The sequence below is a fragment of the Dipteris shenzhenensis genome, chromosome 18, assembly GCF_047967505.1.
Source record: "Dipteris shenzhenensis isolate YYH24624 ecotype China chromosome 18, Dip_SZ_1.0, whole genome shotgun sequence".
Classification (NCBI taxonomy): domain Eukaryota; kingdom Viridiplantae; phylum Streptophyta; class Polypodiopsida; order Gleicheniales; family Dipteridaceae; genus Dipteris; species Dipteris shenzhenensis.
Genome location: NC_141613.1, coordinates 51,787,367 through 51,811,032, shown reverse-complemented (window position 1 = coordinate 51,811,032; position 23,666 = coordinate 51,787,367). Strand labels below are relative to the sequence as shown.

The 23,666-nt window shown below is 43.1% G+C and overlaps 1 protein-coding gene across 1 annotated transcript in view; it reads right to left on the bottom strand.

The window, feature by feature from the left end:
• The window catches only part of LOC147891398 (putative serine/threonine protein kinase IRE4), a 364,420-nt gene that overhangs the window by 329,912 nt on the left and 10,842 nt on the right, over positions 1 to 23,666 (bottom strand). The window contains exons 3-5 of the mRNA XM_087389248.1: positions 10,226 to 10,305; positions 9,942 to 10,130; positions 8,298 to 9,686 (exon numbers count right to left, since the gene is read on the bottom strand). Of these exons, the coding sequence (XP_087245374.1) occupies positions 8,298 to 9,686; positions 9,942 to 10,130; positions 10,226 to 10,305 (1,658 nt within the window). The remainder of the gene's footprint in view (positions 1 to 8,297; positions 9,687 to 9,941; positions 10,131 to 10,225; positions 10,306 to 23,666) is intronic.

Here is a 23,666-nt window from a genome sequence, read left to right as displayed (position 1 = left end):
GCAGCCATTCCTCTGCCATCTAATAAAGGAGGTCAGAAGACATATGTGGAAAAGACTGAAGCTATGTTAGAAAAGAGCCAACAGAGGGTACACGCAGCAGAAATAATGCTCAGGAGCTCACACAGTGTGCGGTGTGGGTGTGGAATCACAAACTTCTTTACTTATGTGCATTCAATAGGTGTGCAGACTCATCAATAGACAATGAACCAAACTAGATAGAGAAACCACCAAATAATATATTTCCGTCCACAACTATGGACACAATACAAGAGAGACAGATCCAGAGTCCCACCAATGGTGTGGTCCTCTGATCTTACCACAAAGTCCTTCTCCTATCTGCTGGCTATCTCTAGACTAGAGTCCGCGTGCTCCACCTCGAGCGTAAGTAAACTTTCCATCTAGGATGATCCTCTCCACCTTGCTGTCTGGGAACCAGCCTAGGTGGGCAGCTTCCTGGCTAAGTCTGCAGCCCTGCTAGCACCTCTCTATCCTCCTGAATGTAGGTCTAGAGGGTGGCTACCTGCTGCTCCTTTCTGCTCTGGATCTGCTGCTGCAAGTGATGTTGAAATGAGGCTAAATGGCCTCTTTATATAGGCCCCAAGGCCTGTACCAAAAAACCGACTGGTCAGCCCTAATCTGGCCGACTCAGTCTGTATGAAAACCGACCAGTCTGCTTGGAAAAAACCGCCCTTAAAGGGCTCTCATTACAAGGGTCCTTGGCTCACAATACTAGGGCTTTGGCCCTCCTTTCAAGGCATATATCCAGCCTATAAAAGGCCTGTCTCCTGCCCACTGACAGCCACTTTTTCTGCTGCAGATCTGGGTCTGCACTCCCTGCAATGTCTGCGCCTCTGCCAGGCCCTCTTCCCGGCCACGTTTCCTGCACCGTACGGGTTCCTTGTGCTGGCTACTGCTTCGCCTTTTGCTACTGCAGATCCATCCTAGCTCCAGGTACCCACCATCTCTATGATTCTTGCCCACATGGCATCCAATCAGATGCCCATGTGACAGACACTCAAACCCTAGGTTCACCCCCCCCATGCTCTCCTCATTTGGGGGCTTACAGATGGGGAGGCGACCTTTCGAACACCCCCTCTCACCGACACATCTCAGCCCACAACACGTCGATGAAAATGCTCCAGTAACTCCCTGGTCGTAGTCCTCTGGAACCTTTCGGTGTCGTAATCTTTTCCTGGCTTTTCATCCAGTGGCTCCTGCTCCACCAGGTCCCGTTCCGCTTCAGCACACCATCCTGGTACATAGGTCCATCTCTGGTAGCACCTCCTGGTACCACCTCCTTCAGTCACATTCCCGCCTCTGAACTCGAGCAATCCAGCCGTCACGATCTTCCAGTCGTCCCCCTCATAATGAGTGAACAACCTGGAGTCTTCCAGGCACCATGCTCTGAGGGCCTGTTTCAACCCGTCCTTCCTTTGGCAAGGTCTGCAACCAATGAATATTTCCAGATAACCTGGACCATGAACTCTCGCTGAGTTCTCAAGCAGGTACTCTTTTGGCTTCAGTACTCTTTGTCCACCACCTTCTAGCAATCTGCGTCCGAGATTTGAAGAAGCACCAATACTTCCCCTTCTGCCTTCGAAGAAGGCCAATTACTTCCAATCTCTTATCACCTGAGACAAATGAAGAGCAGAATCTTCCCACAGCATGCTATAAAGACTCAAATGCAGAATATCAAATACATACCAGACTGTTGTACTGCCTGAATGTTCGCTCTGAAAGCAAACCCTGTACCTCAATGAGGCACCCGCCAAGATCCTGGGTTATTTTGTACTGTCCCCTTCTGAAGTCCAGCATCCACCGAACCATGAGACCCTAGGGCTTTCCATGGAATCTACCCTCGTGTCAGTGTCAACAGCTACACACCTGGAAGGTACCAAGCGCTCCATACTGTCCTTCACCTTCACAAAGGCATCTGACTCCTCGTTGACCCATATCTCTATGTCAAACATCCTTACTGTGACTTCTGGATCAACATACCTGACCTCGGTAACACTCGGTGATGTCACCAGGAACAATTCTTCGATTACCACATTAGCTTTGGCCTTTCCTTCTGAATCTGGGTCAGACTCCTGTTTGTTTTTCAGATCCGCCTTTTTCTTTCTGTAGTCCTTTGCAAAATGTCCAGGCGTATCACAATAGAAACACTTCTTCTTTGCTTCCTCTTCGAAGTCCCCTCATCGTCAGAGTCATCTTTATTTGACTTGCCACCGTTAGGCTTGCCCTTTCCCTTACCTGCGGAATCCTTCACCAGCATCGCCTTATCATCTCTGTCCTCGTTGTAGAGCTTCTCCCGAGCTTCCTCTTGTACCAGTAATGGACACAACTCCTCAAATGTCAGAGGTTTGGTCCTCTGTCCTGCTGTCACAGCCGTAACAAAGCTCTTGAAACTCCGAGGCAATCTCCTCAGTACCATCAAGGCCAGATGGCATGAGTCTGTCTTCTGACCAATTGCTGCCAACTGATCCCGCACCACCTTGACCTTCGTCAAATGGCTATGTACCGTATCGCCTTCTTCCATATCAAGATTGTAGAGTTGATGCTGAAGAAGCACGATCCGGGAGGTATTGTCTGTCTCGTACAGATCTTTCAGTGTGGCCCACGCCTCTACTGACGTCTCGGCCAGTTGGATATGCGGAAGAACAAAGTCCGCCGTAGTCCCTATGATTATTGCCAGGGCATGGGCATCTCTTTCTTCCCAAGCTTCAAGCTCCTCTCTGTCTACTGCCATGAGTACCTTCCCTTTACTGTCCACCATGTCTTCCGGCTTCGACTCCTCTCCCGTGGTCAGCTTCCACAACTTCCGAGCCACTAAATGACTCCGGATCTTCACTTTCCAGATCGGGTAATTAGTCCTGTCCAGGTTCCCCGACTCTCCAAAGTTAGGGATAGTGAAAGAGAGAAAACTGGAGGAGGAGGAAGGGATAGCAGGGGCTGAAGAGGCTGTAGATGGCGACATCTCTGCTGTATATACCACACAGCAAAGTCAACCAAACTCAAATTCAGTAAACCAGAACTCTGAACGCACCTGACTGAAACCTGAGTCACCCTCCTTCTCGCAAGGGCACAATCCTCCAGCCGTGGAAGTCGATTCCCTAGAGCTTCTCAATCAGGGTCGTCCTTCAGCAAGGTCCCTGCCTTCAGGCTCCCACACTTGTGAGCCTCCTACTTGGGCTCTGATACCATGTTAGAAAAGACCCAACAAAGGGTACACGCAGCAGAAATAATGCCCAGGAGCTCACACAGTGTGCGGTGTGGGTGTGGAATCACAAACTTCTTTACTTATGTGCATTCAATAGGTGTGCAGACTCATCAATAGACAATGAACCAAACTAGATAGAGAAACCACCAAATAATATATTTCCGTCCACAACTATGGACACAATACAAGAGAGACAGATCCAGAGTCCCACCAATGGTGTGGTCCTCTGATCTTACCACAAAGTCCTTCTCCTATCTGCTGGCTATCTCTAGACTAGAGTCCGCGTGCTCCACCTCGAGCGTAAGTAAACTTTTCGTCTAGGATGATCCTCTCCACCTTGCTGTCTGGGAACCAGCCTAGGTGGGCAGCTTCCTGGGTAAGTCTGCAGCCCTGCTAGCACCTCTCTATCCTCCTGAATGTAGGTCCAGAGGGTGGCTACCTGCTGCTCCTTTCTGCTCTGGATCTGCTGCTGCAAGTGATGTTGAAATGAGGCTAAATGGCCTCTTTATATAGGCCCCAAGGCCTGTACCAAAAAATCGACTGGTCAGCCCTAATCTGGCCGACTCAGTCTGTATGAAAACCGACCAGTCTGCTTGGAAAAAACCGCCCTTAGAAGATGTCTAGTCAGGGAATTGGATTCTGAGGGTCAGCAAGACACTGTGGCAATGGCAGAGGCTTGATGCCTCCCTTTCTTTTTTAGGACTGTTCATCTCTTGTACATATTTTCATGCGTGCTTCTCTTAAATGTATTTCTTATAATATACAGGGCCTCTGCAACCAGAATAAATGGAGGCTCCTATGGCATTATATAAAATAAAACTCATCCAGATGTTGTGTGTCTGCAAGAGCATAATCAGCATTCTTTTGCTGGCCAGCATGGGTTCTTTTCAGGATATGATATATTTTATGCAGGATCTGAACAATTCTCTAGGCTGTGCATTTTAGCCAGACATGATCTGCAGCCCTGGATAGCATATAATGATCTTGGTGGCCGATGGATGTATAATCAATGAAGAGATTTTTGAAATAGGCTCCTTGTATGCCTCTCAAAATTCAGCTTCTAGAGCTCAAATGTGGGACTCCATCAAGCAATATCCTTGGTCTTCAAATGCTCTCCTTTGTGGTGACTTCAATAATTCTCCTCACTGGAAGAACAATACCATGCATAAATCCCATATGCTGCCCTCTGAAATCCAGCAATGGGAACATATGACTTCATCACTTCAATTTGCAGATTTATGGACAGCAATCACCCTTCAGTTATGGGATTTACTTATCATCATAGTGCTTTTACAGAATATTGGGCCAGGCTTGATAGATGTTATCTTATTCATGCTCAGCAATATGATGAATATACATGTCAAATGTGGACTGATTATTCTCAACAACTATCTGATCACACTCCACTTTGGCTCACCCTTTCATTTGGAATGCCTCTGGATGACATGCAGCTCTCTTCAGTCAGACATTTACAAGTCAATCAATTATATCTTTCTCATGAAAAATTCCAGCAAATGATCAGACTGGCTTGCAGGCCATTGTTATCCCATGCTTAGGAGGATCTGGACTTTGCTTGGAACTCTTTTGTACATCGTATTCAAAATGTCATTAAGGAATATGGAAGATGGTACATGGCAGAAAACAGACAGCATATCCAATGGGCAAAATCATACAAGCAGTATTTGGTACAGATTAGCCATCAAAGGTCTCTATTTGCTTCTGAGCAGCATTTATTGTCTTGTGCTTCCTCCATAATTGATGCCAATGATAAACGCAAGCTTTCCAAATGGCAAACCAGACTAGAGTTAAACCTATGCTAGATAAGGGTTGTTCCTCGAAATCTTTCTTTCGGAATTTACATGCACATAGACAAAGTCAATCTATCATGAGGGTTAGGAAACCTGACGGTCTTTGGACCCAAACTTTATCTCAGCTAGAAAAACAATGTCTGGATCATTTTCAGCTTCTTTTTTCTCAGCCATCTTCTTCTACACCTCAGGTTGCATTGGCTCGGAACAGATTTATTGAGCTTGTTTCTCCTATTGTTTCTTTGCAAAAAGCTTCAATGCTGGAAATGTCTTTCTCAGATATTGAATTGGATGAAGCCCTCAAGCATTTGGGTAAACATAAATCCCCTGGCTGGGATGGTTTGACGGTTGAATTTTTTGTAGCCTTCTGGGCTGAATTGAAGGGTCTAATTTTGAAGTTCATTAATGTAGCCTGGCAGCATCAACATCTTCCCTCAGCTTGGAAGCATGGTCTGGTTAAGCTTGTGCCCAAAAAACCTCTATGTGAGACAATGGATGACTGGAGGCCCATCACTTTGATGCCGGTTATATACAAACTTATTGCTAAAATGTTGGTACATCGGATAAAGGATATCCTTCATGATGGACTTCATCCTAGGCAATATGGTTTTGTTCCAAGACGGCATATACATGAAAATATCTCTAATACTCTCATCGCAATGGAATATGCAAAATATTCAGCTCAAGATGTTTTGGTCATGCAGGTGGATGTGGCAAAGGCATTTGATACGGTACAGTGGGATTATGTCTCTCAAATCATGTTTAAACTTGGTTTTGGGCCAAAGCTAGTTAATGTCATATATTAGTTTTACTCAGATTCCACTGCACAATGCTTTATAGGGAATCATTTGTCTGAGTCTTGGACTCTGGAACGATCAGTTCGACAGGGATGCCCTCTCAGTGGTTTGCTCTATGCCATTGCTTCACATCCTTTGCTTCTTTATATGGATTATCTAGTTGATACTAGACAGTTAGTGGGGCTTCAGATTTCTGATTCACGACCTTTCATTGCACAGGCTTATGCAGATGATTCATTCTTCATGCCAAAGAACAGTACTTTGGAGCTTCGCCTATTGATGGATACCCTTTCAGATTTTGGGTTGGCAAGTGGTCTTAAAATTAATTTTCAGAAATCAAAACTCTTGCCTCTCAAGCATTGTGACTGGCATGCTATCCTGTGGCCCGGCCAGATTATTTATCCGGAAAACATAGTAAGACATTTGGGCTATCCCATTGGCTGGAAAATCAGAAATAAGCAACAAATATCATGGGTGTTAAACAAAATTCAAGACAAATTAGAATATTGGAAGATCTCCACTTGGCCCCTGCATGTACGGCTTCGAATTGTCCAGTCCATTGTTCTAGCTTATGTCCAGTTCTACCTTCCTCTATTACATTGGTCATCTCGAGATCTCACTTATTTTATGTCTCAAGCCATGGAGATTTTTTGGAAAACTAAACTTCATAAAAAAGCTTTAAGGTTGCTCAAAATGGACTTGCTTTGCTCACCAAGAATGCATGTTGGTTTGAATATAATAAACATCAAATTTCATGTGTTGGCAAGAAAGATCACTATGCTCAAGACATTTTTTCAACAAGAGCAACCTTGGTCTATCATGTTGGCAATTTTGTGTGGTCAGATGCGCACAAATGCTTATGGACATTGGCTAGTTGATCCATCGGAAGTAGTACTTGGCAAATTTCAAGGTAAAATCCCTGGTTGTCCATTTTCTACTTCCTTGACTCAGGATTGGAAGCAAGTTCTCTCTCACATCAAATGGTCTCCCCATCCTGCTTCTATAGCTTCCTCACTCAAAATGGAAAGCATTCATTGGAGTGCTGTGTTTTCCTCTCCCCTTGCTGTACAACAACCAATCAGAGCTTACAATCTTATGAAATTGGGCATCCGGTTCATTGATGACGTGGTAGATATGCAAGGACATATTCTCTCTTTTCCGGTAGCATGTCGACAATGCAATCTTGGGATGCATCACAGACCTATTTGAAAGCTATTGATGATCGCTTACTCCCTTTGGTTCTGATTCCAACATTGAATGTAAGAGACAGGCTTCAAGATTGGCACCTTCAGTCTTCAAGTCCAAGAATATCCTCTCGGCCTTTGCATTTTTTGACTTCTATACAGGCTTATCGATTGATATTACCTCCTTCTTGGATTGCTCATCATGCTAATTCTCTATGGCATCTGAATAAGTCATTAGCCTGGTGGAAAGTAAAATTGCAATTGATATGGAAGTTGAAAATGCCATTGAAGCAGAGACTCTTTCTATGGAGATGCATTGTTGGCAGTGGGAGTGAAATTGGCTCAAAGAAGGATTGCCTCACCTCTTTGTTCAAGATGTCACCATACTCCTGAGAGTATTCCGCATTTATTGTGGTTTTGTTCATATTCCAAAGATCTTCTAAACAAGATCTCCTATTTCTTCTCTCTCAGATTTCCTGCATACAGATTCTTCAGGTTTTTCTGAATGTATGGCAAACTATCAGCTTCTTTGTCACAGTATTCTCTTTTCTTCCAATGGATCAAATATTAGGCCTTATGGACCCTCTGGCTGCAGCGAAATCATGCATATCTGAATTCTCCCCTTCAGCACCCTTATGAGTTCTTCCGAGCCTCATTGCGGCAGTCTTTATATGATGCCTTACATGAGGAAGATTTGGATGTTTCTTGTATTCAGCTTTTCTTTTACTGCTTCTGATGGATAGGGCATTGGCTCTTTTCTCGAGCACTGCCCTGATGTAAACGAATGTTTCATAATATAATTTTCTTGGTTTCACCAAAAAAAAAAAAGTGTGTGGTGCAGAAGTGAGTGAGTGTGCGTGAGTGTGTAGGTGTGTGATGTCTTCACTTCTGAACAAAACCCTTGCAGAAAAGACAAACATAATGTGTCTCACGTTACATCACAAGCAACAAGGACTTAAAAGTGCTCAAAGAGAGTCCTAAATATATTGGCAAAAGGAGCAACACAGATGCCATATAAATAACAGAAGTTTAACAACACAGAAGAAGTTTCAGCAATGTTCACATAACCACCACTGTAAAAAGGTCCAAATTATGACAATGATGCACAATAAAGCCGATGCATCCAAACAGAACCTGAAACTAGAGATCCTTTCAAAAGAATGAAAGATCTGGTTCAATTATTAAGATTTATAAAGTATGTACCCATCCAGGAATCAAAGACATAATTCTCGTCTTTGGAACAATTTCTTCTGATCCATTTTAAATTTGAATATGAAAATTTTCAAACCTGTTTGAGATCATCAGATTCAACATAATTGACTCGTTCTGCCCAAGGCAAGTCAAGTTGGCTCGTTCTTGGGGTGGTGAGGTTAGAACGAGGGGTTAGACTACCAGCTGAAGATGATGCACCACCTTGATCTGATTTTGGTCCAAGGTGTGGTCTGAAACTTAGTGCGTTGAACCATTTTGGCTCTTCTGAGGTAGTGGGGTCCGAAGCATTTAAGTCAGCAAATCTCAACTCTGCAGCTTTCCCATGCAAGTCAGTGACACTTGGTGAAGAACTTTCAGAACTCTCGTGCAAATATAATGTTAGAACTTTGAGGAAATCTGCAATATCTCCAGCTACAGGATGGGAACTATTCGGTATGCTTTCAGTTAATCTTTCCAGAAAATCTGCAAGGCTACTTAGCCGTTCATTCAAACTAGAACCCTGTCTATCACAGGTATCTGCAACTGCACATAACACAGAGTGTGCTTCCAGATGTGAAGTGGGAATTTCTACTTCACATATCCTGCAAATGAAATGATCTGGGTCCTCCAAACTCTCTACATCTGACCAATAACCCCATGATCTTCTTAGCGCTTGATTTGAAGGAGTGACCGTTATGGATACAGCCTCCTGAAACTCATCATCATTGAGTTTTTTGGCTTTTGCTGGTACATCCCATGTAGTAAGCCTTCTGGTGGTATCGTCATACTCAAAACCTTCTTTCAGGTCATTTGACACAGATTTATCAGTAGGTGGCACCATGTCAACACTCTTAGGAAATGAGACAAAATCTTCTTTTACAGACTCAGAACTTTCGGAAAGGTTATCTTTTCTGACATCAAAAACCTTGTGTTCCCCTCTCTCAAAGTAAACCTTATGCATTCCGTCCACCTTGATGCTATTGCTTACATTGAAGGGAGGCTCACAGCCATCAGGAGGCTCTAAGAAATCTGAAGAAACCTCCTTCATGCTTGACCCCTTCTTGGTATCAGTCCATGCCCATGTCCTCTCAAAAGAAGGAACCCCTCTCAAGCATTGCTGAACTTTACGGAAAGGACCTTCCTCCTGAGCATGGGTCTCTTTCTGAAATTGCAGCAATCTGGTGCAGCGAGTGAGTATGAAAAGCATGCGTGTGTGAAGCTGCTTCAACAATCCTGTGGGAAGCTCTTGCCTCTTATCATCTAGCTCATGTACAATGCTCTCACATTCTAGTCGAAAATCACATGCGGACATTATGGTACACCGGCGAGCCAAAACCAAAAGGTCTTCCACTCTTTCCAGCCAGCTAGGAGATAAATCATTATTTTTATCAAGAGTTTCAACAAGATCCACAGCAAACGCTGAAAGCTCCATATTGGCTTCCTCTTTTGCAATATTGAACCTTTCCTGCAAGGCTCCAATCAACTCCTGCACGCAGCAAGCAGTTTCATTGGTCAAATTATGGGAAAAACGATTCTGCTGCAGGCCTGACTAAAAATCGTGTTTGATTGTAGAACTTCAAAACCTTAGAATGAATACCATTCTTGCTGCCATTCATAAACAAGTAACAGCCTTATGTCTAACCACTCATATCTTTCCACATAACATACATTTATCTGCAGAACATATATTGCTTATGAAGGCAATAAAAAGTCATTTGAAACAAAAGAGTTATATGATCACCTCCAAATCATTGTCACTGTGTGAACGAGGTAAGCTCTGACAATGATTAGCTCTTGGCCCAAGCTCGTGCGAGAAACTCTTGATGTCCTTGGACCACACCTTTTTCCAGGGAGCTTCTGTTATATGTGCCAAAGAGTGAAGTCTGATTAACTCGTTCTCTTTAATAACATCTAGTTGTTTCAGCGGACCCTGCAAAAGCAATCAACTCAACCTTATTGCTTTGAAATATGTCTCGAAGAGTTTGCAAAACTATCTGTTTGTATACATATTCTAAGTGAGCATACCTGAGCATCAGAACTTCCATTGCAATCACTTTCGAAGTATGACGATAGATGAGATGGAACCTCATTCTCCATGACATGTTCTTTAACAGAAAAAGCTCAATTAAAAGGGGTTGAGATTTAATCAATATCAAAGCACTGCTTCAGTCAATATACAAAATCGCAATCAGCATTTACACAGTGAGAATGCATACTTAAATTATACATATGTACACTAATATTTAAAAACATCCCAAACTTGGCATTATTAACTCAAGCCTACCATGCATACAGCTCAGCCATAATATGTATGATGGATAGGGCTTTGGCTCTCTTTTGAGCATTGCCCGGATGTAAATGAATGTTTCATAATATAAGTATCTTGGTTTCACCAAAAAAAAAAGTGTGTGTGGGTTCGCTATTGGGGCACTTTGGACTTTATGGACGGACCGCAATTGTAATGTCTTTAGTGATCCCAATTTTTTTTGTTTGCTTTCTTTAAGCGTTCTCTGCAGCAATCTTTCTTTGATTGCTTGCAGACTCGCCAAATAGATGAGGATGTATATTTGGCTTATACTGAGATCTTCAATTGATGTATTTTCTAGCGCCTCTTTTTTGAGGTGACTATTCTTGTAATATAATCAATCAAAGCTTTCACTAAAACAAAAAAGTGTGTGTGTGTTGACAGTCTCTCACAAAAAATGATGCTCATTATCAATAATAGTTACCTGGGACATGATACTTTCAAGGCCATGGTTTCTAATGCATTTCGGCCTCTTTCATGTCAGAGTCTCATTGACATTGATTATGCTTGGACTGCTTTTGTTGCTAGAATGCAAGCAGTTATTTGTGAATATGGGAAAAATTATATGAAAAATCTGAGAGACTCTGTTGCTCAAGCCAAAAGCATTTCTCAATCTTTGACTAAGCTCAGTCACTTTCGTGCTCTTTCAATGGAAGAAAACACGTCCTTATGCCAGGCAAAACATTGTCTCCAATCCAATGATCACAGGAAAATTGTTAAGTGGGAGACCAGAGCACAACAAAGGGATTTTTTGGACAAAGGCAGCTTGTCTAAAGAGTTCTTCAAGAGTTTGCATCACAAACGACAATCTGTTGTTGATCATTTTTCTCCACATTTTAGGCATGCAGTTTTTTCTACTCATGAGGTTCTTTCAGCAAGAGACCTTTTATTGCATCATGTCAATCCAATTATTTATCCTATGCAAGCTTTGGAGTTGGAAGTTCCTTTCACTGAAAGAGAATTGTCTGATGCAGTAAAATCATGTGGTGGATGGAAATCTCCTGGTTAGGATGGTCTCACTGAGGAATTCTTTCTTGAGTATTGGGATTTTCTTAAGCCTACCTTGTTGTGTATGATTAATTCTACCTGGCAGAATCAATGCATGCTTGCCTCATGGAAAAAAGGGTTGGTTAAGCTTCTTCCCAAGAAGCAACTATGTGAATCTTTGACTGATTGGAGGCCTATCACTCTCATGCCCGTTATTTATAAGATCATTGCTAAGATGGTTGTTGATCGTATCAAAGGATTTTTGCAAGATGGCCTTCATCCTGCACAATATGGCTTCATTCCTCCTCGGCATATTACAGAGAACATTGCCAATGCATATGTTGGCATAGAATATGCCAAATACACTGAGCAGGATGTTTTATTGCTACAAGTTGACATTGCTAAAGCATTTGACACTATCCAATGGGACTTTATCTCGCAGACCATGAGAGCATTGGGTTGTTGGGCACAAAATGCAGCATGTCATATATTGGCTCTACAGTGACAGTCAAGCTGCTTGTATCCTGTCGGAAGATATCTCCGAGACTTGGACTCTTCTTAGTTCTGTTCGCCACCGCTGTCATCCAGTGCACTTTTGTATGCTATTGCCACACAACCGGTGCTTCAATACTTGGATCACTTGGTGGCTACTGATATGCTCCATGGTTTGGAAATACACGGGAGTTGCCCAACAATTGCTCAAGCTTATGCTGATGATTATTTTTTTACCCCGCAGAATACTGAGATAGACCTTTCTTCCCTTATGCATGCTCTCTCTCTATATGGCATGGCTGCTGGTCTTCATGTCAATTTTCAGAAAACAAAGCTCTTACCAGTGCATGCTAAAGACTGGCATAATATTTTATGGCCACGGGAGATTGTTCCGCTTACTCAATTAGTTCGTCACTTGGGTTATCCTTTGGGTTGGATGATGACCCCTCGTCAACAAACTGACTGGGTTCTTGAAAATTTGAAAAAGAAGCTTGAATATTGGAAATTGGCGACTTGACCGTTGCATGTTAGGCTCTGGATAGTGCAATTTATTTTGGTGGCATACGTTCAGTTCTACTTGCCTTTGTTTGGCAAGACAGATATTGCTTCTCTCATGTCCATCATAATGGAAACTTTCTGGAGTTCCAAACATGCCAAGAAAAGTTTACGCTTGCTTTCAATGTCTCGTTTATGTTCACCCAAGATGCATGGGGGCTTGAACATTTTGAATATTCATGTTCATATCCTTGCTCATAAAGGGAAATTGATGTTACAGTTCATGCATGGGGTTCAGCCTTGGGCTGCCATTATCCGTTTCTTGCTTTTGCAAATCACCACCCTTGCTTTTGGTCATTGGCAGCCCACGCAGTGGGATTTTCTCTTTGGTTCTATTGTGGGCAAGGTCAAAGGCTGTCCTTTTGTCTCCAACCTAGATTGGAACCACATTCTCTCCCATGTGGAATGGCATGGTCGTGATTCTATGCAAGGCAACTCTTTGAGAGCTGAAAGCATACATTGGTCTAGAGCTTCTGATCCGCCTCTTGCAATGCAGGAGCCTAGACGCTCCTATTTTCTCACTTTCAAAGATATTTATTCAGTGGTAGATTTATGATGATGGTACTCTCCTTTCTTTTCCTTTGGTAGCTGCAAAATATCGTCTGGGGATGCATTATCGTCCTATGTGGCATACCATTGATTCTATGCTTTAGCCTTTTTTGCCGTTTCCTCCTCTCGAGATTCAAGACACGCTTCAAGACAGGACTATTCAGCCTTCTGTGTCCACATCCCCGTCCGCTGAAATTGTCTCATATTACGGTATCGGTATTGTATACAGTTATGTTGCCTTCACCTTGGGCTTTGGAGTGAGCAAATCAGATTTGGCATATGCATCGACCTGCAAAGTGGTCGTGGAAGAGACTACGCTATATTTGGGATTCTAAAGTTCCTCTTCGACAATAGATTTTCTTGTGGCGAGTTTTGTTGGGAGTTTTCCCGTTTGGACAGCTTATGGCACGCAGACATATTGCTCCTCCGGTTTGTCAGCGATGTCATGATCTGCGGGAATCTATGCTTCATATCTTCTCGCTTTGTCTGCATACTCGTGAATTGCTAGGTATCATTGGACAGTATCTGAGAGCTCGTTTTCCAAATGTGAAAATTCTTTTGGCTCTTTGGCATTCATCCACGACGACCGGAGTTTGATTTGTTTTTTACTTGGGTTAGATACTGGGCGTTCTGGACTCTATGGATAGATCGCAATCATAGGGTCTTTGGTGATCCTCAATGAGAAAAGTAAGAAAATATACCTTTCAAATTATGTTCCCATCTCCTGTGAGGAGATGTTTCCAGCGAGTCACACGTGCTAGAACTCTTACTATTAGAGATGTATCACGAATTCCTTGCAAATATCTCCAAGGAGTTATCTTCATGTCTTCAAGAAGAGGTTTTATGGCTTCATCTGCCTTGGCTTTCCCACAAGAGCTAGAAGGAGCCTTCAACATCTTTTGACATTTCAACTTTCCTTGCTCCCATAAATCAAGAATCTCTTCTTGTAGGTTTCCCCATTTGTTTGTTCTTTGGATTCTGTCCTTTTGGTTTCAGGTCTTCGATAGGCTCAGCAGTTTGGAGTCTATCTCTACTTTATGGGCAAGGTTCTTTCTGCCGCTCAACTTCATCGTTGGGATGAAGCTACAATGGGTCCAGATTGTATTTCCTCCTTTGTCTTTCTGGGCAAAGGATTTTATTATGCCCACGTTTCTTCGACTGATGTGGTGGAGCGGCTAGTCAGTCATGCTGGTGTTCCTAGGGCTGGTTTCTTCGCTTATGTGATGCCCTAGGATCCACTTTTTGATCCTTCTCCTACCCTTCTAACTCACTGTCTGGTTTGGATTGCTCTCAAAGCGTTGCCTATGCCTCTTCTTCAGCATCTTCCAACTCTTGCAGCATTTTTAGGAAGGCCTCTTCATGTTCCGAGACAGGAGTTCTTGCAAGCTTCCCGTGATGTTCACCTTTGCGTTTTGTGGGATATGACGCAGCCCGTGCCATCTACTCTGGATCTTGATTTGGGATTTGACCATCCGATGCGCACCAGGCTGCATTTTGCATCTTTTCCCATCGCATGTTATCGGTGCCACCAGGTTGGTCATTTTGCACGTGATTGCCCTTCTACATCCAGGCCCATTCCTCCTGCTCCTTCAGCTTTCAAGGTTACTCTCCCTTCTCCGGTTTCTGCTATGGCTTGTTTGGAGGGCTTGTTTGGAGAAGCCTTCTACTGCTCCAAAGCACTACTGGAGGAAGGTAGATAAATCACAGGCAAATCTTCCTCTTACTGAAGAAGCTCAGGATTGCACCCCTGTTGAGCACCATTAGTCTCCTTCTAGTCAGGATATGGATGTACCCCTTGCAGAGGGGAATTTACAGAATGCTGCCCCTGCTCTTACTCGTGTTGATCCTCAAAGTGAAGCTCAAATGCTAAGTCCTGCTTTATCAGATGCAGCTTTTTCGTCGGAAGATACCGATGTTGATTTAGCCTCTCTGCCTTTGATGCATGTGCCAGAGTTTTCTTCTGTCTGAGATGCAGAAGTACCTTTTTTACTGCAATCTTTTCATCCCATGTTACAACAGGTTTTTGACCCTGTGATTCAAAAATTTTGGGTACCAGTTTATATCAAGAAGAATCACAAGGGCAAAATACAGCTTGTTTTTTTTTATGGTGTGGTTTCATCACTGCATCAATTTTTATAGAGCAACAATTTGAAGCTGAAGGATACTGTGTTTGATCCTCCTCCACCTTGATATGTAACCTTTTACTTGGCTGCCTCATGACTTTTGCTCTGAGGTTGTACTTATAAATTTTTTCCTTGTACTTATTGGTGGGTTTTTACCTCTTTTGAGGTTTCCCACACAGAAATATAAGATTTCACTATTTTTTTTTAAAAAAAAGTGTGTGTGTATGGTCTAGTGTGTGTGTGTTTCGATTAGTTTCAAAATGGAGAGCTCTGGAGCCCCCGCAGCCCTGGTCCACCCTCCGTCCCCCTCTGTCCTCTCTTGTTTTGCCTGTACAGCCCCCGTCTTCCACCTTGCAGCCTTCATCGCCATCCGTACAGCTCCTGTTAGTTGTACGGAATTCCGTACAGCCCCCCCGACCCCTACAATTATCTACACAACCTTCAGTTCAGCCCTTCGTACAACCCTCCGTCCAGGCAGACGTGGTGCAGACGCCTGTACCTGCTTCATCTGTACCTGCAAAATCCGTACAAGTTTTCCCACCCGTACAGCCCTTACAAGATCCCGAAACATCTTTTGTTTTTTCTGCTTCCTCTATTCCTCCTGCTCAAGTCTTCATTCGATGGAAGCGTGGTGCTTTGCCTTCTTCATCCTCTTTCAAATCGGCAAAGCTTGATCTCGCAGATGGCCCTTCTTCTTCCCTACAATTGCATCTTCTGCATCAATTATGCTCAGCCTCTGTCACAGATGTTCCTTCATCAGTTTCCCCGTTTGTTTGTTCTTTCGATTCTGCCCTTCTGGTTTCAGGTCTTCGACAGGCTCAGCAGTTTGGAGTCTATCTCTACTTTATGGGCAGGGTTCTTTCTGCCGCTCAACTTCATCATTGGGCTGAAGCTGCAATGGGTCCGAATTGTATTTCCTCCTTTGTCTTTTTGGGCAAAGGATTTTATTATGCCCATGTTTCTTCAACTGATGTGGTGGAGCGGCTAGTCAGTCGTGCTGGTGTTCTTAGGGCTGGTTTCTTTGCTTATGTGATGCCCTGGGATCCACTTTTCGATCCTTCTGCTACCCTTCTAACTCATTGTCCGGTTTGGATTATTCTCAGAGTGCTGCCTATGCCTCTTCTTTAGCATCTTCCAACTCTTGCAGCTTTTTTGGAAAGGCCTCTTCAAGTTCTGAGACAGGAGTTCTTGCAAGCTTCCCGTGATGTTCGCCTTTGCGTTTTGTGGGATATGACGCAGCCCGTGCCATCTACCCTGGATCTTGGTTTGGGATTTGCCCATCCAATGCGCATCAGGCTGCATTTTGCATCTTTTCCCATTGCATGTTATCGGTGCCGCCAGGTTGGTCATTTTGCACGTGATTGCCCTTCTACATCCAAGCCCATTCCTCCTGCTCCTCCTTCAGCTGTCAAGGTTACTCTCCCTTCTCCTCCGGTTTCTGCTATGGCTTCTTTGGAGAACCCTTCTACTGCTCCGAAGCAGTACTGGAGGAAGGTAGATAAATCACAGGCAAATCTTCCTCTTGCTGAAGAAGCTCAGGATTGCACCCCTGTTGAGCACCATCAGTCTCCTTCTAGTCAGGATATGGATGTACCCCTTACAGTTTTACAGGATAATATGCATGCTCTCTCTCAGGATGCTGCCCCTGCTCTTACTCAGGTTGATCCTCAGAATGAAGCTCAAATGCTAAGTCCTGCTTTATCAGATGCAGCTTTTTCGTCGGAAAATACCGATGTTGATTTAGCCTCTCTGCCTTTGATGCTTGTGCCAGAGTTTTCTTCTGTCTGGGATGCAGAAGTACCTTTTTTACTGGAATCTTTTCATCCCATGTTACAACAAGTTTTTGATCCTGTGATTCAAAAATTTCAGGTACCAGCTTATATCAAGAAGAATCACAAGGGCAAAAAACAGCTTGTTTTTATTGATGGTGTGGTTTCATCACTACATCAGTTTTTACAGAGCAACAATTTGAAGCTGGAGGATGCTGTGTTTGATCCTGCTCCAGCTTGATATGTAACTTTTTACTTGGCTGCCTCATGACTTTTGCTCTGAGGTTGTACTTGTTAATTTTTTCCTTGTACTTATTGGTGGGTTTTTACCTCTTTTGAGGTTTCCCACATAGGAAATATAAGATTTCACTAAAAATCTAAAAAAAGTGTGTGTGTGTGTAGCATGTGCATGTGGTGCATGGTGAGAAAGAAAGAAAGAAAGAAAGTGTATTATTGTCCACTAAAGGCCAAAATGGGCCCATGGGACATCAAGAACTCTGCATACAAGATAGCACAAAATCAACGTGCCACAAAGAAGAGGCATCGTCGAATATCATCTAAGTGCTACGCAATACAATGCAAGTGAAAGTACATAATGTCAAATCTGAGCCTAAATACAAAGTAAACTAGATGCAAGGAAACCGCCCCTGGGTGCAAAATGGGGGGATGAGTACAATATGCCAATGCAAAGATACAAGTCCAGGTGTCACGGAGTCTGAGAACCAAAATAATACTGGAAATCCTGTCCATCGACTCTGCCTCCTGCTATGAGAGTACAAATCTGAGCAAAGGTGAGGTGAGCGGCTGGTGGGGCGAGATCTCCATGAGAGAGAAGGAGGACCTGCAGCCCTTGCTCCAGCCTTCCCATCAGCCCCCTAGCCCCCCCAAACCAGCCCGTTTGCATCAACTACCTGCTGCGCCACATCAGAGCTCAAAAAACAGCGTTTTGGAGCATTACCTACCTGCTGTACAGCCTGCCATAATTCCGTACAGTTTCCGTACATGTGTACAGACCTGTACGGCCTGTCCCGCCCTGCTCAGGCTGCTGCTGCCAGTTGATTCTCTGCTCCTGGGTCGTTTTTATGCAGGGTTTTGCTCACGGACTGCATCTATACGCTGGCTGTGAGCGCTCTCTGCTCCACTTTCTCTCCTCTTGGGTTTTTGGGTCCTGTGTACTCTTTCCATCACCAGAATCTCCCCTCTTTTTCTGGAAAATAGTTCATCTGGGAACTTTTACTGGTTTTTTTCTCTTTTTCTTCCACAGAACTTGTCTTTTCTTTTCTCTAAATCCCTACATCTCTCTTTCCCCTTCTTCTCCTTGCAAATACACTATTTTCTTCTTCTCTGTGGGCTGTTTTTTCTTTTTGGGACTGTTTTTTCTCTATTATCACATTACAGGTACCTCCTTTTTGGGTTCCATCCTCTTCCGAAGACATGGCTGAATACTCTTATGAAAAAACTTTTCAAAAGGATCGATCAGTTCAATGCAAAAAGCAAAACCAGGCTGAGGGTCAACATGACCCAGTGCATGATTCTGTTGAAGCACAACTGGTTTATGATGTCATGCATGAAGGATTTGCAGACACAAGGAAAGAGTGGAAAGACTCTGTTCCCTCGGTTAGTCTCATGATTGAAGTGGATGAAATTGTGGATCCAGTTAGAGAATATGCCAAAAATGCAGTTATTTTATTTTTCCCAAGTCGGATGCCACCTGCTGCAGAGGTAGGGAACTGGTTGACCCGCACACTGGCTGGCTCATTTGTTCGGAAGGTACACTATGCAGCCAAAGGTTTTTTGAGTTTATTATGGTAGATGAGATTCACACGCAAATGCTTTTGGAACATTCGCCCCTCTTTTTTAGGCAGCAAATGGTGCACATTTTGCCATGGTCTCCCACAAAGGATTTTCAAGCTTTGATCCGACACCGATGTCCGGTCTGGGTTGAAGTTGTAGACTTCCTACAATACATCTCTCAGCAGTTTGGTTCTACAGATCCTCCCTCGCAGCACTTGTCTGCAAGAAATTTACTTTTACAACATGTTTCTCCTATTATTTCCACTCCTCAAGCTTTGGAATTGGAGGAACCCTTTACTGAGAGGGAATTGTCAGATGCAATCAAATCCTGTGGTAGATGGAAATCTCCAGGATGGGATGGTCTTACAGTTGAGTTTTTTCTAGAATATTGGCCTCTTTTGAAGCATACATTGCTGCATATGGTGAACTCTGCTTCGCAAAATCAGAAAATGCCAGACACATGGAAGAGAGGTCTTGTTAAACTCCTTCCAAAAAAGCAAAATTGTGAATCTTTGGCTGATTGGAGACCTATTACGCTTATGCCAGTCATTTACAAAGTTACTACCAAAATGATTGTTGATCGGCTAAAAGGTTATTTACATGATGGCTTGCATCCTGCACAATATGGTTTTGTTCCTCGTAGGCATGGCATATCACAGATAACATTGCTATGCTTATGTTGGTATCGAATATGCCAAATATATGCAGCAGGATGTTTTGCTATTGCAAGTTGATATTGCCAAAGCTTTTGATACTGTTAAGTGGGACTTTATTTCATCCACTATGCAGGCCTTGGGATTTGGCACAAAAATGCAGCAAGTTATCAATTGGCTAGATAGTAAAGCTGCCTGCATACTTTTAGGGGATATATTGGAAGCTTGCAACTTGGCCATTACATGTTCGTTTGCAAATAACGCAATCCATTTTTGATAGCATACATACAATTCTATCTGCCTCTCATCATGTTCACTAAGGCAGATCTGGTTTCCTTTATGTCTGCTATCATGGAGATTTTCTAGTGTTCAAAAAATGGCAAGAAAAGTCTCAGATTACTCTCTATGCATTGTCTCTGCTCTCCAAAGATGCACGGGGGTCTGAACATACTCAATATTCAACTGCATATACTTGCTCACAGGGGGAAAATGATGTTGCAGTTTATGCAAGGGGATCAGCCTTGGGCTTCATGATCTGCTCTCTTTTGTTGCATATTGATACTTCTGCTTTTAGGCATTGGCAACCTACACAGTGGGATTTCCTATTTGGCCCTATTCAATGCAAGATCAGAGGCTGCCCTTTTGTCTCTCGTTTGCTTTTTGATTGGAAGCATATTTTATCCCACTTGGAATGGAATGGTAGAGATTCTTTGTCGGGAAATTCCTTGAGGGTTGAGAATATTTATTGGTCCAAAGTATTCCACCCTCCTTTGTCTATACAAGAACCCATGCGTTCTTATTTTCTATCTTTCAAAGGCATTTCTTCTGTGGCGGATGTACTTCAGGATGATGGCACTCTTTTATGTGTGCGTGTGCGTGCATGTTGTGTGTGTATATTTGTGTGTTCAAGCCAAATACCGCCTTTAGAACTTCAAGATAGGATTCAGGATTGGACTCTTCTTCCAACACACTCATCCATTCATCCTTTGAAGCTCTCTCATATTACAATGTCATCTTTATATAAAGTTCTGTTGTCTCCACCTTGGGCGTTAGATAGGGCTAATCAGATTTGGTGTTTACATCGTCCAGTCAAATGGTGGAGGAAAAGATTGAGACAGATTTGGCACTCCAAGATCCCTCTTCGACAACAGGTCTTTTTATGGTGTGTTCTGTTGGAGGTTTTTCCATCTGGACAGCTTTTATCATGCAATATTGCTTTGGCTATTTGTTGTAGCTGTTTGGCTCCAAGGGAGTCTGTATCTCATATTTTTTGGCACTACCCCGAGACACAGGACTTCTTCGCATTCTTCGGCAAAGATTGCGACTGTGATTTCCTCAGGCTTCTCTCGGAGATCTTTTTTGGCTTTTGGGATATATCCTCGAAGCCCGGATTTTGAGTTATTCTTTACCAAGGTTCGCTACTGGGCACTCTCAACTCTCTGGAAAGATAGAAACCACAGAGTCTTTGGTGATCCTAGTTTTTCTACTTTTGTTTTCTTTTGTTGTTCTTTGCAGCAATCGCTCTTTTATTGTCTGCAAACTCACTACATAAGTATTCAAAGTTTTCACCCCCCCAAGTGTGTGTTCACATTTTTTAGCGTATGAGTAGTAGCTATCTGACTTTGAGACAGCTATGAATGTATATTCTTCTTAATAAAAGGTCCTTTTACAACAACAAAAAGTGTGTGCATGTGTCTTGCGTCCAGATGGTTCATGGACGAGGAACAAGCAACAACTTGATGATGTTGCTGAGTGTATTTTAGTGTATTGTTTGCTGCCCCTTGTTCTTCTTTTTCAGTTCAGATTGATGCCAGATTTACGTCATGTCCATCCAATTCTCTCCTGTGATGAGGAAGCCTCATTGGATTTGCCTTTCACACATCAAGAGTTGAAAGGGGCCTACCAAGATTGGGACACTCCAAATCCCCAGGATGGGATGGCCTCACAGTGGAATTTAGCCCGACCAATGTAGATGTTCCATAAGAAGCTGCCAATCATAGAGCAACCTAGTAGAAAAGGGACAGCCAGGAATGCAGCCATGAAGATGCCCAAAAATCACATCTGGTATGGCAAGAATACAATGTTCCAAAGCATCAGTGCGAAGTGAAGAGATTAGACAGAAAAGAATGAGTGTCCATATCTAACACTGCTCCAGGAATGTAAGCAAAAGGGTGGCGTTACGAGCTATCACATGAGTGTGAATGTTTAAGATATTCAAGTCCCCATGCATTTTGGTCGAAAAAACATAATCATGACGAAGAGGCCGACGAAGTACCTTCCGATCAATTTTAGTGTGCCAAAGGCATTCCATAGCCCTGGAGGTAAATTTCTGAGTATTTGAAGAAGACCAAGGGATAAGTAGAGAATGAAACCGCACATAACCATAATAATAGATTGCATAATTCGGAGGTGGACATGCAATGGCTATGTAGACAATTTCTTATAATCAATCTTATGGAAAAGATTTTTTGTAATACCCAAATATTTCCCGCTTGTTTACTACACTTTACTTGATGGATTGGAAATTTGATCGAGGCATTATAGGTTATTCTACATTTTCATTTGCAGATCTTGCTGCAAAGAATGCTTATCTTCTGTTACTCCCACAGCCATGGATTATTCGGGAGTGTGGGCTTCAATTTGGCATCTTGACAAACCTCTGACTTGGTGGAGGTGCCTTACCGCTGGGCTCTTTCTTGGCTGCTAGTTGTCTAGCATCATCGGCTTTCCCTTCTTGTTCCCATCTCAAAATACGGTTCTGCATTTGCTTTGGACCTACCTAGCTACTAGAGATTTTCTTCCTAGATTGGGGTTTTATCTACAGACTTGCTCTCAGACTTGCTCTCCTGGCATTTCTTTTGGTAGGCGGTTCTGGTTGTTTGGGAGATATGCCTCTATGCCGGACGATGATTACTTTTTTGCAAAGTGTCACTACTGGGCTTTATGGTCATTGTATCATGCCCAGAACTCTCACCTTTATGGGTTCTCCTCTGTGGATCTTTATGGTTTTTTCTGATCCTCCCTGCACCGTTTCCATCAGGATACTCATGCACAAGAAGGTCTTCCTCCGGCCCAGTTAGAAGCTTTCTTCCATTGCCTTTAGTTCAGAGTAGAAGTTGCTCCTCTTTGGTGCAGATTTGAATGTACATTTTCCTTGGTTTTTTTTTTTCATCTTCTTCTAGTTTATGAGCGATAGCTGTCTCGCTTTGGGACAATCATGAATGTATATTCTTCTTAATGAAAGGTTCTTTCACAAAAAATGTGTGTGTGTGCGCACTTGCGTATGTTTATGTATTGGAGATTTGATTGAGGCATCCCGGATTATTCTACTTTCTCCTTAGCGGATCTCACTGCCAAGAAAGCTTATCGTCTTCTTCTACCACAGCCATGGATTCAAGAACGTGGCCTTTTTATCTAGCATGTAGACAAACCAGTCACTCGGTGGAAGGTTTGTCTTGGCCGTATTTGGAACAGTAAGCTCGTGCTTAGACATAGGCTTTTCTGATGGTGGTGTCTGGTTGGTGCTTTACCAATGGGTTCTTTCTTGACTACCACGTGCATTGCTTCTTCACATTGTTCATCTTTTTCGCACATCCAAGGGAGACAATCTTGCATCTACTTTGGACTTGCCTGGTTGCCCATGATTTTCTTCCCAGATTGCGGACTTCTCTTCGTGCCCGGTTTCCTAGCATTGCCTTTAGCAGGCAGTTCTGGTTGTTGGGAGTTATACCAACACGCCAAATTACATTTAATTTTTCAATTAGTGTCATTATTGGGCTCTATGGTCTTTATATCATGCTTGTAACTCTCGGCTCTATGGACAATCCACTGTGGATGTTTATCATTTCTTCCGATCCTTCCTGCATCGCTCCCTGCAGGATGCGCATTTCATGGGCTGGGACTTCAGTTTTTTAAGCATATGAGTAGTAGTTGTCTCCCTTTGAGACAGCTATGAATGTACATTCTTCTTAATGAAAGGTTCTTTAACCCCCCCAAAAAAGATGTATGCATGTGTTGGCACTCGTAAACATTTGACTTACGAGCACTCTCAGTTGGATAATTATCATTTCTTCTATTCTTCCTTTGGCCCAATTAGAAGTATCTTACTACTGTTTTTAGTTTTGAGTAGTAGCTGTCGCATTTTGAGACAGCTATAGAGTATATATTTTTTATCAAGCAAAAAAAGAAGTGTGTAAGTGTTGGATTTCACCCCCCCTAAAAAGATGTGTGTGTGTGTAA